Raw genomic sequence first — 18,638 nt, 5'->3', positions numbered from 1 at the left:
TTTATGTTCAGGACCCTCCTAAAAAATAGAACTTTTCTTTCTGTTCAGGACCCTCCTGAAAAATGGGACTTTACTTTCTGTTCAGGACCCTCCTGAAAAATGGGACTTTGCTTTCTGCTCAGGACCCTCCTGAAAAATAAGAATTTACTTTATGCTCAGGACTCTTCTGAAAAATAGGATTTTACTTTCTGTTCAGGACCCTCCTGAAAAATGGAACTTTGCTTTCTGTTCAGGACCTTCTGAAAAATGGGATTTTACTTTCTGTTCAGGACCCTCCTAAAAAATGGGACTTTACTTTCTGTTCAGGACCCCCCTAAAAAATGGGGTTTTACTTTCTGTTCAAGACCCTCCTGGAAAATGGGATATTACTTACAAAAAATGATGAAATCCTTCTTTATTATAATCTTTGTTTGGGATAATTTTCATTTTAGTTTTGATTCTGATTTCAGGAGCCCGTCTGAAGAACAGGGTGAGAAAATCGTAAGTCAGGAGCCCGCCTGAAGAACAGGATGATGAAATTGAAAGACAAATATGGCAAGTTAGAAACCCGCCAGAAGAGCAGGGCGAATAAATAAAAGTCGAGCAGCGAAGTGAAGCAATGGAAAACCAACCAACAAGTTGAAAGAAATTTCAAGTCAGGAGCCCACCTGAAGAATAGGGTGATAAAACTCGATTAAAGAGACAAGGAAATCTGTATAGATAGAATTTTGTAATTTCATTTATGTTTTAACTTGTAATTTTTATTTTGATGTAATAACAGAGCCGCGGACCAAAACTTCGATGGAACCTCACTCGACTCTCCAACTCGGTATAGTCCATCTGATTTCCAATCCTTTGAGATATCTGTCACTTGAGTCCTTCATAACTTGGGTAGGTAGGATTTCCTAAGTCAAGACCTGGTTGCTTTTCTTCCTTCTATTTCTTTCTTGAATAATGGTCGGGTCAAAATTTTGTCTCATTGTCTACTTCTTTGTATGAAAACACTTAGTGTTTACATTCAAAGGGGGGCATGATGTAGACACCTAATTTTGTCCCTCTCGAAGACTCAATCTATCCATTCTTTTACCCTCGTCTTACCACGTGCCCTACCCCGTGTAATTATTTCTCCGCAAAATGACAAAATAACAAACCCCTAACAAACCCAATCTCCAATTATTCTTGTGATAACTAATTAACAACCCCACCTATTAAATTAAGACACCTCACCCAATACCACTTCACCTACCCTACCTACCCATGTGCTCTCCTCCCTTCATATTTCTTGACCACAAAGAAAAAGAAACCTTCCAAGAAAGACACCTAGGTGGGCCCTAAGGGAGAATATTCCTAGGATGGTCCATTTCCTAACAAAAAAAGAGGGGACCACTCCCTAATTCTCATTCAACATACCTTCACTGGAAAGTAATATATATACAGGATCATCATCCAAATAAAAAGGGGGAACGGATATACACAAAAAGGGAAAAAGAAATTGGGAGCTTCTTCTGGTAATAACCAAACTCCTCCATTTTTTTTATTTTCCTTTCTTTTCTCCATCGCATGCTACACACATATGTCACATGAAAGTCGCGCGCACACACTCAATACACCGGAGTTGTACGCACACCCACAGAAATCGAAAAAAACTGGTTATTTCTTAAGCCATTTTCGGCGAAGTCATCGTCGGAGTTGAAGGTTTTGGTCGTTTTTAGTTCACTCGTCTGCTGTCAGCATTCGTCGGTTCACTATTCTTGCAGATTCCTTTGATATTCTCGTATTTTTGGGTTGTTGGGGTTCACTTTTCTTGCGGGTTCTTTGTTTCAAGTCGATTTCGCGATAATCTTCTCTAAGATCAAGTTGGGTTTGTCTTGTGGATTCACTGTTCTTGTGGGTTCACTGTTCTTGGGGTGCTTGGTCTAGCTTTGTTCATTGATTTCACTCGTAGGTATATTGGCTCGGATTGAAATTTGGAGTTTATCGTGTTTTTTTACTGTTTTCTTTACTGATTCAGGGATTGAGATTCCGTTGGTGTTCTTCAAGGTTCCTGGACGGGCTCTTATTTCTCTAATTAAGTCAATCAAAATCTCTTGAGGTCCAATTCTAACCTTTCTTTCTTTTTATTTTCCCGTGATTACGAATGATTTGTGTGTTTGGGTATATTCGAATCCTCGTTGTTTGTGTGTTTAATGTTGAATTTGGAGTTGAAAACTGGATTGATGAATTGCTATAGGCTTGATTTAGGTCATGCTGAGAATGGATTTGGGGAATGGTAATCGATTAATTGATTAAGTGATTTTTGATTCAATTTTTGACTCCTTTAATTATGCTAAATATCATGTTTAGGATCGAAATCGATAAGCAAATTCTAAGTGGGGTAGGCAAAACTATAGAAATGGATTTTTGCTGATTGTTGAAGTTGTGGAACATGGTGTTGTATGATCCCGTTTCTTTTTTGTGCATTGCAATTGTATTCATTTGCTGGGGAATGCCCGAAGGAATTGTACTTATTCACCGGGGAATGCCCCGAAATATCTTGTACTTGAAGACGGAGCGCGGTCAAGGCCCGAAACATCGAGTGGGAAAGCACGGGAGCATAGTTAGGATTAGTATAGGTTAGATAGGATTTATTTTTTGCATCTTTCTATTATGGGTTGTATAAATTGGACTGGACACTATTTTTGATTCGTTTGGTTTGTTTGTTTGTTTGATTGTTACGTGTTTTGTGTGGTTTGTACATTCGTAGTGTCAAAATTAGCCGATACGCTCCATCAAGCGACCGTGGTCGAACCACTGGATCGAGGGGTGCCTAACACCTTCCCCTCGGTCAACAGAATTCCTTAGTCAGAATCTCTGTTTGCGGATCAGTTTTTTTTAGAGTGAAATTGTTTTGAAAAAAGATTTCCAAAGGTGACTTGGCACACCCGATCTATGTCAAGTGGCGACTCTAAATTTCATTGTAAAAATCCTTTTCGGAATAAAATTTTCATCTTTTTGTCACTTAATAATAAAATTCTTTCGAAAGATAAATTCATATCTTTTGGCAAAAATAGAAGGAGTGTGACATAGACAACCAATATCAATCGACAACAACGAATTCAACTTTGCAAGCTAATATGAGGAGGAGGAAACAGTGAAGACCTTCTGTACCATGGTAATGTAGGGGATCATTTAGATTGGTTTGTTGAATACCTTCAAGTATCCTTTCTTTGTATTAAAGACGGAGGTAATACTCTACTCCCTTTTTTTCATAGAGAACTAACAATTTAGTAAAAAAATATAATCACGATTAAAGTTAAAATATTGCATTAGAAGAAGGAGGAGGACTTCGTGAGCTATGATTAAATTTTAGATTGATTACAATATAACATTATATATTTTTTATTTTGATTGCCTTTTCTAATTTTATTCTATCATTATGTTTTTGTGTATCCATACGTTCATGTATTTATATTTTATTTGAGTTAACAAAAAAACTTAAAGTTAAAATATTTAAGTAGTGTTTAAATATATTGAGAAGGATGATGTACACACTTTTATGATCATGATTTTACTCTACTAATAAGTAAAAGTATTGAATGTTGTTTAAACTAAGTATACTGCCACACTGAAAATGAGAAAAATAAATGATGGATTATTTTTTGAGAGAAGTATGGTTGGTCAAAATATTAGAAGGATTTAAGATTTAAAATTTATTATATCATATAATATAATAAAGAATAACTTATTAATTAACTCTCTCTATCTAGGTTTACTTGTGTTAAATTTAAATTAAATTTGTTTTTTTTGTTTGTAATAAAAATTCAAGTGAGACACATCATACAATAATATATTTGATATATAATATTTATTATATAATCTAATAGATATATCATTTCTAGAGGCTACAGTATATAAATAAAATTTATTTTAACCATGTATTAATAGTATAATTTTTCGTCGAAGAGGGTTCGGACGAACCCTCTATTACTAGGTTGGCTTCGCCTTTGATCATTTCTTAAAGTTAATATATTGCTACTTTCTGATAATATTGTTCTTAATTCTTATGTATATTTTATTGATTGACGCTAAAGACACGTGCAAAGCACATATACTAAGTGTGAAGACTTTTAGAAAAGTGATTTGAACTTTTTGTCCTTCATTAAAAGACTCTTCTTTAGATAAAACTGTTTTTTCACTATTTTTTTAATTTATTATTTAATTATATTAACTAGACTCCTAAAATATGTGGGACTCTAAAATATATAGAAGGAGAATCAATTAATGTTTTTTCTTATACCGATCTATTAGAAAAATACTCCTAAAATAGGATAGAAAAATACTCCTAAAATAGGATTCTATTAAGAAAATACTTCTATAAATATTGAGATGCACGTTAAACTACCGAAGAAATCAATTTACTTATTGGGAAAATATGATTTTGTTATAGTTTACAGGTGGTAGATGAATTTACAGGTGGTATGTGAATGTCGGTCAGCTTTAAGGATTTTTTTTAAGTAAAGATTACGTTTAATTGTATTGCTTTTATATCTCTGTTTTGAATTTTTTCTTGCGTAAAAGTTAAGTTTAGTTGTATTATTTTGATATCTCTATTATCGTATTATTTTGTTATAGTTTACAGATGATAGATGACCGTCAGACGACTTTGGAAAATTTTTTGTGTAATTATATTGTTTGGATGTCTCTATCATCATATTGTTTTGTTGCAGTTTACTGGTGATAGATGAATGTCGATCGACTTTGACAACTTTTTTTTGGTAAAAGTTAGGTTTAATTAAATAAATTCTCCAAAAATTGTTGAATTTAATTAGTGTATATATCTTTGTTATTTAGATAAATATCCTATTTAGTGTAACAGTTGAACTCAATGATGTATACGCGCGAGATGCGTACATCTAAACTAGTATTTAAAAAAAAAATGGAACCTCCAAAAAGTTGAGGCCTCAAGTTATTGTTTTAGTAGCTTTATGATCGAGCTAGCTCTTACTACTGCTATCGTTCTATCCAACGATAGTAAGAGTTGAGGCCTCCATTCAAGATAATTCTTACTATTGCTATCGTTCTATCCAACGATGTGTATTTTTCATACAATTTGAACAACAAAAAATGATCACACAAATTATATTATTTTTATCTCATCGTAAAGTATCTATTTATGATTTTGTATAATCAAATCATAATTTTATTAGATGAAAATGATCAGAATTCTTGGTCAAAATCCTGAGTCTAACTCAACCTCAAAAACTAGCTTATTAAGGCAGAATTACCTAAGCTCATATAATGAAATCAATTACTCATCCATTATTCGACGTGAGACTCTAAATAACAGATAAAACAAAGGGGTAAATGAATTCGATATCAGTAATGACTAAGCTATAATCAATAGCTATTGTCGTTTCACATTCGGCTTCTCCGCACTAGTACTTTTAACTAAATTACAATTCAGGTCAGAAAAGTTTTATATTAAGGTTTAAGGGTCTTTCTAATAAAAATATCTCAATTCTTGGAGATTGAATCGAAATCTCTCGTTATAGATAAATAAGTAGTCATCTACGTATGAGCTTTTTCCTCAAAATAAGTAAATGCATATTGTATACATCATAATAAGACTTATTGAACACTATACATCATAGACACTTATTTGACTCATCATTACATCATACTGAGACTTTACTTTCGAACAACAAAAATCAAGTAATACTCACAGTTGTGAATGTGAGGGGTGGAGTCACCATTACAATAATGTTCAGTTCAAATTTGATGTTCATGTATAAAAACCATTAAATATGTATTTTTATTTAAAATTTAACAAGCAAAAAAGAACTATGATCTCGAATTCATAAACCTATAATCTTGAATGCGTTAGTATTTTCGTATATATTAAGCAATATTTACTTGAATTGTTTCATAACAACTTTTCTTTTCCTCGCAATTGTTGTTCATATATAAAATTTGTAAAATTCTTGTTATGATATTCCCTTTGGAGTACTATTAGTGAAATATTGTTTGACAAATCAAATTAAAACTCATAAAAACAACATCACAATATGCAACAATAATTTACTGAATATGTTACACAAACTAAAATGAAAATTTACTAAAGTCGCAACGTGTCACTCTCTTTGCAAATACAACAACAAACACACACAGAAACTGAATCTAAAGAGGACAGAATGTATGCAACCTTACCCTTATCTTTTATTGGACAAAGAGATTGTTTCGATTAGATACTAAACAAACATGTCATTTTCTTTGCAAAAAGTAACTACAAAAGCCACCATTACAATCAACAAATACAAAAGGGATATCACAATAAATAGATTTTACTACTAATTGATAGTAGTTAATCATAACCTCTAAGTGTAATCTTATCATTAAGGATTCCTTTATAACGAACTTGCCAATTCAAAGGCATAGATTTCAAACTCTCATCAGATGATGATATTGACGATTCTGCATCATAATTCTTCATTGAAATATAATCATCAAATTTTATATCTTTGTTATGTGAACCCAATTCCACAACTTTATTGGAAAACATAACCTTCTTCTTTGCTTGATCTTTATCTGCCCACACAATAATGTAAAATATCAACACATAAACATGAAAAAATAACATAAATATACACCTTAATTTATTATATTTACACAAATTTCCACTCTTACAAAGTAATTATAAGAATTTCAACTAACTGTGTATCTTGGTTGGATATATCGAAAGCTAATTATGTATCTTGATAGTCCCAAATTTCGCAAAAAAGTCTTGAAAGCTAATTATGCGTCTTTACAAAGAAAAAAATGTATCTTCATTGAATATATTGGAAGCTAATTATGCATTTCAACAAATCTAAAATTAAGATTTTCAGTAATTATGTAAAATTTCCGAATTTTATGTAATTAAGCTTCAAATTGTTGGGATTTATGTTAGAAAAAGTAATATAAATTCACCCATCTCAAAAAATAGTCGATCAGTGTATAATACATATGTACAACAACAATATACTTAAAATAATCTTATAAGTGAAGTTTGAAGAGGATAAAGTGTATGCAGATCTTACTCTTATCTCGAGAGTTAGAGAAGGTTTTTTTCAATAAACATTCGACAAGAAAAAACATTAAAGCAGATTAAATATATAATGTATATGTATATTTTTTAAAAGAGCTGCCAACTATGTAACTTCCTATTTTTACATTTATATATTAGTTGAGAAATAAAAATAAGAAAAATAAAAAAAAGAAGACCGTGATCGACCATCAAAAAGTCAACTTCTTTGGACATATACAGATCTTTTCTCTCATTTTTGCAAAACTTTTTGGTGTTTATATTTCAGAAAACTGTATTTGCTAAGTCAAATATATAAAAAGGTATATAACAGATATTAACACACACACGCACATATATATATATATATATATATATAAAATCAAAACACGGGCAAATTTGAACCGATTTTGTTGAAGTATTTTGATACATAAAGTGCTTTTGTATTTCACGCAAAGAGTCATTAATACTACCGAGACAAGATTTTCACAAAGAAGATTCAATATGATCTTTCAGTTTCGCCTCTAATCACTCAATGGCAAGGACGTATACAAAAACTTTGCTAACGGTAAGATCATGAATGAACCAAAAGTATAACGAACAACAATATATCTAGATGAAAATATATATAATATCAAAAACTTCAAAATGTATATATATATAAAGAGGTATAGAGAAAAATTACCAATTTCAATTTCGAGTTTGTTTATGAAATCAGAAAGAAGATGTTCATTCACTTTCATGGCAAGGAAAGCAACACTTCCAGAAACTGCAAATACAGCCAAAAATGCAGATCCTGATATCTCCATTGACCCTTTTTTTTTCTTCCTCTTCCAAAAACAAATTATGCAATTTTATTTTATTTTTGAATATTTAGAACGTTGGGAAAAAAAAATCAAAGGAAAATTTCTTGGAAAACTACAAATAAAAACATTTTATTGATGATGATGATATATGAGAAGTTCATGGAATAATAAGATGGAACAAAAAAACAGTTAACTTGTTGCATTTAAAGGGAAAAAAAATTGGAAATGAGAAAATGAATTGTCAACTGTTTTTTTAAAAATTATATATAGGGATTTTTTAATTGTTCTTCAGTTTGTGTCGAATGCCATCAGCATTTAAATATCTATGGCATTTGACTTTTATTTTTTGTTAACACCAAACAATAAATAGACATTTTAAGGATTCTGTATCTAATTTTATCCCCTAAAATTTAGTTTTATCCTAGATAATCTTGTGGTCTTAACGAAAATATATAGTACATCCAAAGATATTTTTAACAATATTTAATGCTTTTTTAGAAAAAAAATAAATTAAAACTCATAGTCATCTACTCATCTTTTATTTGTTTTTGTTTTTTTTGAAAAAATTATCTTTATTATATCTCCAATTTGTTGTGTGTTAGCTAACCTAGGTATTTAAGAGAGATAAACGGATATTTTTATTCAATTTCATATGACTTAAGGATATTTTTGATTAATTTCTGTAAAATTAATAATGTAGAAGCCAATTCTTTTGAAATGATCAAACTAAATTCTTAAGTGATTATGAATATTCTGTCTTGTTAATGTCTTCATATTCTTTTTATTTATTGATTTGGTGTATATATCGGGGTGTGGATAAATTTTTCTTGTGGACATTGTCATATAGTTTTTTAAGGTTAGGATATGTTAGATATATATAGAAAAATACTTTTCATGAAAAACGTTCTTTTAGAAAAATAAATGAGCTTTAATTTTATTTTTTGATCTGGTACTTAAACAATTTTTTTGTTCTTTCTTAAATGTATTTGTATTTAATTTATACCAATACTACGGGAGGTGAAGATGAGGCGTGTTATGTTGGAAGATGCGATCAGATGACGCAACGAAATATGTGCATATTGTGAAATTTATTTTCTCTAGAAAAATCATTTTTCTCGTCTTTAAGGAATTAATTGTTTACCAAAACTTTATATGCCACTTTGAAATTCTCATTCAAGAGGGAAAATTATCTAAAATTAAGAAAAATTAATCAAGGATTGTTAGGTAAAAGTAGAAAATTGAAAGAGATTGAGTCAACTGTGATATTTGCATGTGTTTGGTAAGGCAAATAATTATGGGAAAATTAATGACACTTGTTTGGAGAATGGAATCCTTTATTTAAAAGTTAATCCATATTACTCGATAATTATTATATATACATAATATATAATATACTTCAGTTTTTCACATGTTAATATATTATCTTTAATTTATTTGAATCTGAAAGTCTAACTTAGTCTTCTTTGCGAGTAATATATGGTTGCACGTTGATACCTTTAGCATGACAAATGTGTATGGAATATTATAGCACTAGTAATTAACAATTTACAAATTAAAAAAATAAAAAATAGAACTACTATTAATTCCATGAGTTACGTCATCATCGGATTTAGTAAGTATGTGTATCGTATGAACTTGTGTTATGTCTTACAAATCTCTTCATTTTGCTCTTCCATTTCAATGTGGGATTCACCTGAAGCGTAACATGCATCCTTTATTAGGAGATATATCAGCCTAGAAGCCTGCTAATCCTTCTCTGATTGACCCATCCTCATTGACTCATCTTTCGTCAAGGGAGTTAAATACATTCATGTGAGAAACTCAGCATCGATATCCTCGCTAAGGTTAGTTCATCCCACTACTAGGGGTGGACATTCAGTTTGTTCGGTTTGATTATTGAATATTGGTTCGGTTTTTCGATTTTCGGATTGACGAAAATGAAAACCATAACCAAACCAAAATTATTTCAGTTTGGTCCGTTTTTTACAAATTCGGTTCGGTTATTTCAGATTTTTATTTCGATTTTAAAGATTAAAGTAGTGAGCATTAAAAATTGGTGATTTTTCTAGAAACAATAATCTTTTTTTCAAACCTAATTTTTATTCCCAAATATAATTAATTCAACATGCATGAAATAACTATAAATATCGACCTCACTGAGTCATCGCCGTTGGCGTGACGACAGAGTGGCAGTGATAAACTGAGCAAATGAACTGAGCAAATGACTGTCGTTGGCGATGGTGAAATTTCAAATGAATTGACGAACTGAGAATGGTTGAGCGCTGCTGCAGCCTTCACGTTAATGTAACGGTCTAAAGCAAAGCAGTATATTAGGATTTAGGGTTACTAAATGATTATAATTTATATATTTATATGTTATATCAGATTATATTATATTTTTAGTATATTTACATATATATTAAATTAGATATATTATAATATATTATTTATATCATTTTGATATTAAATTTTCCTAACTACGGTGTAATATACTCTCCTTCTCTAATTAATTCTTACTAACCTATAAATTTATCAATCCTTCTCTTCGATCTGTCCTCATCGACCCACTTTTCGCCGTGGGCGAGTAATATCATGATCACGTATAATTAATTGGTCCCCTAATAGTATGGATCTCACTGTTTTTATACGGAATTAGAAACCTTTCATTACTCTTTTTAGCAGAAATATGAGAGACTTTTAACCCAATTATCATAATATACATAGATTATACACTAATTATATACGGCTGTATTACATAAATATACATATATTGTATATTCACCGGCTATTTTTAATTTATTCAGTAGGTAGATATTTATTTAAATAAATTCTTCAATTTTGTGTTTTAGTAAAGCTTTGTGCATGGTCCTTTTGTATATTCACCGGCTATTTTTAATTTATTCAGTAGGTAGACATTTATTTAAATAAATTCTTCAATTTTGTGTTTTAGTAAAGCTTTGTGCATGGTCCTTTTTGTTTTATTTTCTTAGTCTTATTTTAGGGGAACGAGGGCAGCAGTTCTTTTTTTTTTTTTTTCTTTCATCACCGGTCCACATTATTCTCCCTTTGACTTCAACTAACAAAAAAAATTAATCATTGTTCTATAATAGTAGTAAAGATGGCAACAAATTTAATTTTCTGATCCATAATTTGATCTTGTTTGTAATTAGATTTTTAAAATATACCTAAAAAGTTAAGTATAGTAGATTATTTTATATTAATCAGTAATTCAGTATGAAAGATGGGACGATTGATATCTCTTCATCCTCTAGTTCGAACTCCTAAGAATGAAAAAAAATTCAATTAAAAGTGTCACCTCTAGAAATAGGCCTTGCAATGCGCGAATTCAAAATAACTTTACGTTTATATTGAAAGATGAATAGTTAAAGAATTCTTTTAAACTATGCAAAATAGAAAACGATTTGTTGTCTCTTGTATTAAAAAGATGTCTCATTCATACTCTTTGCCATTATTAATTGATTAAACTCGATATGGTTCCATGTTTCGTCTTTCTATTTCAGTTTATTTAGTTTCATAATTTCAATTTGGACATAAAATGATAAATTTATTTTCTCTTCAAGCAATAAAAGATAATATCTGACAAAATACTAAATCAAAAAGTGCCGCTTTCTAATTGACATTTAGAGTTGTTGGTCGTGCACCTATTACAAAAACTAGAATTTAGCGACTGACAAATTATATACGTAACTAAAATGAAATTCATTCTAATCTTAATTCTACAACGTCAAAGTTTATATTAGCTATGAGCAATATAATGACAGATTAACAATGAAATTCATAGCTAACTTCTAGTTTTTGTTGTAATGACTTACGCCAAATGAAAAAGTTAGTGATCAATCTGCTCCCTTGCAAATCATGACCTTACCACTCGGTCCTCAATAATTATTAGAGGATTCAATATAACCTCAGGTTATTATTTCTTTATAAATATCAAATATGTTATTAGTATCAATTTTTTTTTAAAAAAAAATAAAGTAATACTTGACCGAATGTTTAAATACTGAATACCAAATATCAAAATTTTTGATTTCAACTTATTAATTCATTGTACACCAAATTATGCACACCCCTGTATCTAAGCCCAAACTTATTTTTTGCACCCCTGTATCTAAGCCGAAACTTATTTTTTGGTGTTTAGGTGGTGGGGTGTGGGGTGTGGGGTGTGGGTGGGGAGTTAAAACTTATACGCATTCGATGTATACATCAATTTAATATATGCATGTCGTGTGTTTGAATATAAAATTTATGTTATTTAATTATAATTAATTAATATATATTTTTCTTAATTTAACTACTTAATTATAATAAAAAATATTAATTTAATGTATATATCAAGTGCGTATAAATTTTTATCGGAGGTGAGGGTGGGGTGGGGTGACTAGATACAATGTTGGCTAAATCCCAAGATTGTTAGTTCACGATGTTATGTCCCCATACATTGGCTATTGTTGTGTAATCTCCAAATTGTACTTCCTCCCCACACGTATCCTTGTCCCCTAACCACCTTTACCTATTAAAAACCAAAATAATTCTTCCCCCACTCCCATCCTCACAAAAGTTACAATTTTTTTTTTCTTTTTTTCATATATTACAGCCTTATGAATAAAGGAATTTGATGCTCCCTCCGTCTTATTTTATTTCATGTATCGTTATTTTATCGAACATAAAATTTTAAAGATAAAAATAAATTTGATAATATTAACTAAATTATCTTTTATTAAAAAATATGTTTCATCTTTTTTTTTTTTTTAAATTTAAGTGGGACCAAAAAGAAGACAAATGAAATTATGTCTTTAAATAATTACCAAATAAGAAAAGATGACATTCTTTATGGAATAGACTAAAAAGTAAATGATGACATATAAAATGAGACGAAGGGAGTATCTATTATTGGATGTGGTAAGATTTTCACGAAATTAATTGAGGTGTGCGTAATGTAAATTGTACAGATATCACAATTACTAAAAAAATAATATTTAAGTATTTTCTTAATTTGTGTGATGCATGTTTTTCTCGTATAATTCAAGAAAAAAATAATGTGTTTTTATGTTTATATTAAGCAATATAACTTTAGTTTCTTTCATACACAACTTTTAATTTATGTTTTATTCTTAATGTGAAGTTTTCCATAACTACATTGATATTGTTTGACTTAGAATAAAGGAAGATCTCTGGAATTTATGATCTAAAACAAATATCTTAAACATTGTACTAATTATAAATTACTTTATTAAGAGTAAAATGAGATTTTTAAAATTAATCTTTTTCTAATAATAAGAAGATCACATTCTTTTTGTACAGAGTAAAAAAGAAAATATGTCGCATAAATTAGAAGAAAAAGTACATACTTAAATGAATTAAGGGTCAAAAATACATCTATAATATCTTAATTTTGAATTTCATATCTGGATATTGGAAAAGCGAGTTTTCTATCTAAATTATCGCTCAACAATTAGCGACACAAGCCTCAACTAATATCTGATGACTTACATCCTCTTTTGTTTAAAAAATTCTTTCACATTGCACTCCACGTGGAAAAGAATTCCACCATAACAAAGTTAAATAAATTAATATAGATCAAAGTTTATACAATTAAAGGTTAAAATTAATATTGTATAAATTAGTTTATTCTTCATCGCAATACCGACATCTTGTTTTTCACCTTTTCTGTCGTGGTCTCAGTCATAGTGTCGATATCATCGGCTTATGGAAGGGAAGAGGTTAGGGTTTTAAAAAATGATCAATTGTAAAACATTTTAAAAAGATAATAACAATGTGCCCTTTAATTAATATAGTCGTTATCTTATGTCAGACGGACATAAATTTTATAGTCAAACATATCTAGAAGTGTTTGTGAATAAGTATTTGGTTTAGTCAGCATCTAGGTGAGTTTCGCTAATCATCAAGCAATAATTCAAATAAAATTAAATGTGTTTTTAATCCTTAACTCTACCTAAAATTATGTAAGTTTCAATTTTTCTTTCTTTCTTAATTTCGCGTGGAGGGAATATTAAGATTTAAGAATAAGAATCCTATGAAAAAACACTAAATAACTTTTCTTATTTATCCAAATTATGGTAAGTAAAACTATCATATATCCAAATTGGCAAAATGACCTTCTGGACCCTTGTATTATGTCGGTTTTGTAAGTTAGATACTTCTACTTACATGTTTGTCATCTGAACCCCTGAACCTACTAAAAAGCAACATTTTAAATCCTTTTTGGGTGAGTGTAATACACTTTCCCCACGTCATCTGCCACGTCAGCTGCCACATCAGCCTCATTTGCCATGTCATTTAAAAGAAAAATTAAAAAAAGTATTACATTAAATTCCAAGTCACTTTTAAAATGCTAAATCACAAATTAACTATTAAAATTAATTTAACTAAATAAGAAAAATTTATAATTGTAGAAAAATTTGAATAATCATGTTTTTATTTTTGCTCACAAATTAAACATCAAATTAATTCCAAATAATTAAAATTCTTCTCCAATTAATTTAAATTTTTAACTATAAATTCATATATACAAACATAATAAATTTTTGATTTTTAAATTTGAATATCTTTTAAAAAATTCACAAAAAGTTTAATTTTTTTCAAGCGAAATTCACTAATTTTTTTCAATATTCACTATCACTCTCTTTCAATTCAAATTTAAATTTTAATCCCTCCCCCCCAAAAAAAAGATTTCAAATTTAAATTTTTATTCAAAAAAAAATGAAAAGAATTGAATTGAGGAAAAAATAAAATAAAAAATAAAAAGTGAAAGTAGTAATGGGGGGCTAGAAGAGTGTTGGAGTGGGGTAAGGGGGCTGGGGCTGGGGTGGGGACGGGGCTGGGAGGGGTGTGGGAGCTGGGGGTGGGGTGGGGTGGGGAGGGGCTGGACGGGGGGGGGGGGGGGTGGGGGGGGGGTGGGGGTGGGGAGGGGCTGGGATGGGGTGGGGAGGGAAAAAATATTTTTTTAAAAAAAGAATTTTAAAAATTTTAAAAATATTTTTAAAATTTTAAAAATATTTAAATTATTTTTATTTTTTTTAAAAAAATTTCAATTAAAAAAGATGAAGGAAAAAAAAGGATTCTTTTTATTTTTTTTTTAAATTTTATTTTTTATTATTTTAATATTAAATTTGCCAAAAATTGATCCCACTCGCATCCATAGGCGAGTGGCTACACTCTCTTTGTCCTAATCACTATTTCAATGCCACATAGGCAAGGTCAATGGTCAAAGGATGCAAAATATTATTTTTTAATGGGTTCAAGGATTCAGATAACAAAATCTAAGTAGAAGTGTCTAACTTACAAAATTGATATATTACGGGATGCAGAAGGTTATTTTGCCATTCAAATTTTATCAAGATGCATGTAAATAGACTTAGTACCACTTTGACCATGAAAAGAATAGTAGGGACCCATTATTCTCCATTTCTTTGTTCCCTACATCCCCGCACCCTTATATGACATACCTTATTTTTCTCTCTTCTATTCTATTTTCACCTCTCTCAACCCATCATTAGTATTTTTTCTTGGATCATAAAATTTTCAAATAGATAAACCAAACTCATCAAGAAAAGTTTATATTCACATAAAAATTTTCTTCAGCAACTTTGGGGAGGGGTAAAATTTTGCACTTAGAACATCCAAATATTCTCTTCCCCGCTCTAATCTCAGCCTCAGTCTGAACCTAAGCTTTACGAAATCAAAAGATTTCTTACATTAAAGTTATATTTCAAAATTGAGCTTAGGGTGGAATGACGAGACCAATTATCATACAATCGCCACCATCATCATTGTCACTTGACAAACGTCAACCACTTTTGTCTAGTCAGGATTCATCTCCATCGTCCCACGGTGGCGGTAGCAGCGGAAGAGTTGTTCGGAAAGCGAGGTTAGCGGAGGTTGCTGGTGGTACAACGGCGGAATGTGCAGCTGTGGCTTGTTGTTGTCCTTGTGGAATAGCTAACTTGCTTGTTTTAGCTGTTTATAAGGTACCTACCAGACCTTTTCCTTCTCTTTTTCGTAATCGTGGTGTGCAGGCCGGTTTTTATGCACCTCGACTAATTTCAAGGTATATTTGTTACCTTTCACTAGCAATACATATTATGTAACTCTATTCATCAAAACTAAAAGAGATTGGAAGATATCACCAAGCACACCTCGACTAATTTCATGGTATATCTATCATTTCCCACCGGCGATATGTATTATGTAACTTTATCCATCAAAATTAGAAAAGACGGGAATATATCATCAAGTGTTTTGTTGATGTTAGAAACTGAACCTAAGATCTCATGGTACTCAATCAACGCACATCTTTTTTTTTTTTTTGATAATTGTGGGATCCGGACTAGCTTCCCCACATCTCGATCAATTTTATGGGATACCTTGAAACAAGTATCATGTAACTTTATCTACCAAGGCTAGAAAAGATAGGAAGGAATCACTAAATATTTTGTCTTTAATGAGAATTGAAACTGAGATTTCATGATGTTCAACCCACGTCATTGACCACTAGATTACACCCTAGGTTGCATGTGCCTGTCATACCTTTTTGTTTCTATTTTTTATATAACCATCGTGTTAGGGCTAGCTGCTTGCGTAACTCGACTAATTCTGCGGTGTACTCACCATCTCTCACCAACGACAAATATCAATCATGTGATTCTGTCTACCAATGCTAGAACAGACGTAAGAAATCTCCAAATATTTTGTCTCTACTAGAAAATGAAACCAAGACATCACGTTGCTCAATCGTCCATATCGTTGACCAGTCGGCTACACCCTTGAATGCAGGTACCTGCAGGACTTTGCAAGAAAGCAATAAGGAAAAACCGCCAGAATAGGTTGATGAAAAAGGGATTATTACCTAAGAATGGACATTGTAGCTGTGATGAAATGGAGCTACGTGCTTATCAGATATCGAACCCGATAGCGGTGGTTGGCGATGGCGGAAACCTAGCTTCCGATAAGGATGCGGCGGAGCTGGAGAAAGAAATGTGGGACAAGTTTTATGGTGCTGGGTTTTGGAGAAGCCCCTCTCAACGAAGTGAAATATAATGGTAAATACATAAACTATACTATATGTTTTTTTTTTTTTTTTACCTTAATATGACATTAGGATTAACTTACAAATACGTTATAGGCAGATGAAAAAAAAAATCGGTTTAATACATTCAACAATGAAAACAAACAAAGATATTCTCGTTCGTAAATTTATGTGAATTCTTATTCGTAGTTGTATCTAGTTTGAACATAAATTTTGAAGTTGAAATATGAAAATTTGAGGTGTTAGTATTTGGATATCGATGTTTTTTAAAACATAATTGGAAGTTTTGTGATAAAAAAGTGAAATTCCTCTTAGATTGGTTTTTGGAACATGAAAATTTTTGAAGGCAAATTTTTAAAATTTGATCTAGAATTTATGATCAAACAGATATTTTATAACGTGATTCAAAATCTATGACCAAAATTAGTGTAGTCTTATCGTTTCGTCTTCATAGACCACTTGTTGAATTTTCATTAGATTTGATATAATTGTTGTAATTTTTCGTTTCACCTGGCTCGTGAAATAATTTAGATTCATAAATACAATAAAATTAGATTTGTGCCGGTAGAAAGCAATAAGTAATTTGTGAAATTAATCGAAGTGCACTTATTACTTATCTCCGCGATAAGTAAATATTGATTAGATCCACTGATATGGATGTTCTTTCTCTCTTAAATTTTATCGTCGATCTCTTATGATTTTCATCTATTTTATTTATTTGATAAACCACATTTTTTAATTGTCTTTTTCATTTATTTTTTATTTGGGGTCATTTACTGGTGATATTTTAATTTCTGAATTGTGTATGTTGTTGCAATTTTCAGATGTGGGGATGAATCAGTGATCAATAAGAGAGGGAAATTGTTCTATTTTTTTCCTTTTTTTTCACTCTTCTTTGTAATTAAGACTGTTTCTCACTTGTATCCTCCACCAATCCATCTTTGTATTATATTTTTCAATTTGTTTGTTATATTTTTCATTTCAAGTATCAAAATCAAGTGTATTGTTCAAATCCAATTTTGTATTTGTATTTATATTTGTCTTTTGATATTTTATATTGAGTACATTGTGAATCCTCTTGAAAGAATAGGGTGCCTTTGGAAACACGGATAAATAGATTGCATGGTTTTCGTCAACTTGTTCTATAAATTTTTGGGTTTAAGTTTTGAATCAGCATAACCCTTGTGTTTAATTAGTTGTCATCACTAACTTGAAATCTTAAATGAAATACGAGGATGATGTCAAGTCATCATGCCTTTTATGTATTGCGCAACATGCGTGTTATAATGATCGTGTATTTAATTAGTTTTCATAATTGAGTCAAAAAATTTTAACAGTCTATCAGTGATAAGTTGAAGAAAAATAAGGATGACGTTGAGTTATCATGCCTCTTATGTCTTGAGCAACAACATACATATTATACTGATCTCAGGTTCAATAATCGCGTTATGGTAGAAATTTTAACTTAAATTCATATAATTTAAATCTTAAATTTGTATCTCTTTCATATCACTATTGAATGTTTTTAGATGCTGATCACGTCTGATTAAGATAGATTTAACTATAACCAACGAATTTTTTTAATTAACACTAATCATCTCTGTTTGAAGATATGCTTCTTTTGGACTTAACTTTTGTGGAAAAGTATAGAGATAATACCCAATTACCTTTCCGAACTATACCCGAAAGAGTTGTGACATACCTCAACTTCAAGGGGGTCCTATTACCCCCTGAACTAATTAAAAGT

The 18,638-nt window shown here is 30.5% G+C and overlaps 2 protein-coding genes across 2 annotated transcripts; one reads left to right on the top strand and one right to left on the bottom strand.

The window, feature by feature from the left end:
* Window positions 1-6,007: 6,007 nt before the first annotated feature.
* LOC107854525 lies at window positions 6,008-8,138 on the bottom strand. Its single transcript, XM_016699532.2, has 2 exons — window positions 7,704-8,138; window positions 6,008-6,543 (listed from the first exon to the last, which is right to left on the bottom strand). Exons 1-2 carry the CDS (start codon window positions 7,825-7,827, stop codon window positions 6,320-6,322), a joined length of 348 nt encoding a protein of 115 aa, XP_016555018.1. The 5' UTR covers window positions 7,828-8,138; the 3' UTR covers window positions 6,008-6,319.
* Window positions 8,139-15,329: 7,191 nt separating this feature from the next.
* On the top strand, window positions 15,330-17,908 carry LOC107854583. Its single transcript, XM_016699598.2, has 3 exons — window positions 15,330-15,833; window positions 16,639-16,904; window positions 17,716-17,908. The coding sequence occupies exons 1-2, from the start codon at window positions 15,597-15,599 to the stop codon at window positions 16,900-16,902; spliced, it is 501 nt and encodes a 166-aa protein (XP_016555084.1). The 5' UTR covers window positions 15,330-15,596; the 3' UTR covers window positions 16,903-16,904; window positions 17,716-17,908.
* Window positions 17,909-18,638: the final 730 nt, after the last annotated feature.

The sequence above is a fragment of the Capsicum annuum genome, chromosome 10, assembly GCF_002878395.1.
Source record: "Capsicum annuum cultivar UCD-10X-F1 chromosome 10, UCD10Xv1.1, whole genome shotgun sequence".
Taxonomy (NCBI): domain Eukaryota; kingdom Viridiplantae; phylum Streptophyta; class Magnoliopsida; order Solanales; family Solanaceae; genus Capsicum; species Capsicum annuum.
The sequence above is the reverse complement of the archived record's forward strand: the minus strand, read 5'-3'. Positions and strand labels throughout refer to the sequence as shown.

Bases quoted from the DNA above. Each gene is read 5' to 3' on its own strand.
- LOC107854525 (XM_016699532.2), bottom strand. From the start codon at position 7,827: ATGGAGATATCAGGATCTGCATTTTTGGCTGTATTTGCAGTTTCTGGA. The intron at 6,544-7,703 runs GTAATTTTTCTC...TTGTGTGGGCAG, and splicing joins CAAACTCGAAATTGAAATTG to ATAAAGATCAAGCAAAGAAG.
- LOC107854583 (XM_016699598.2), top strand. From the start codon at position 15,597: ATGACGAGACCAATTATCATACAATCGCCACCATCATCATTGTCACTT. The intron at 15,834-16,638 runs GTACCTACCAGA...CCTTGAATGCAG, and splicing joins TTGTTTTAGCTGTTTATAAG to GTACCTGCAGGACTTTGCAA.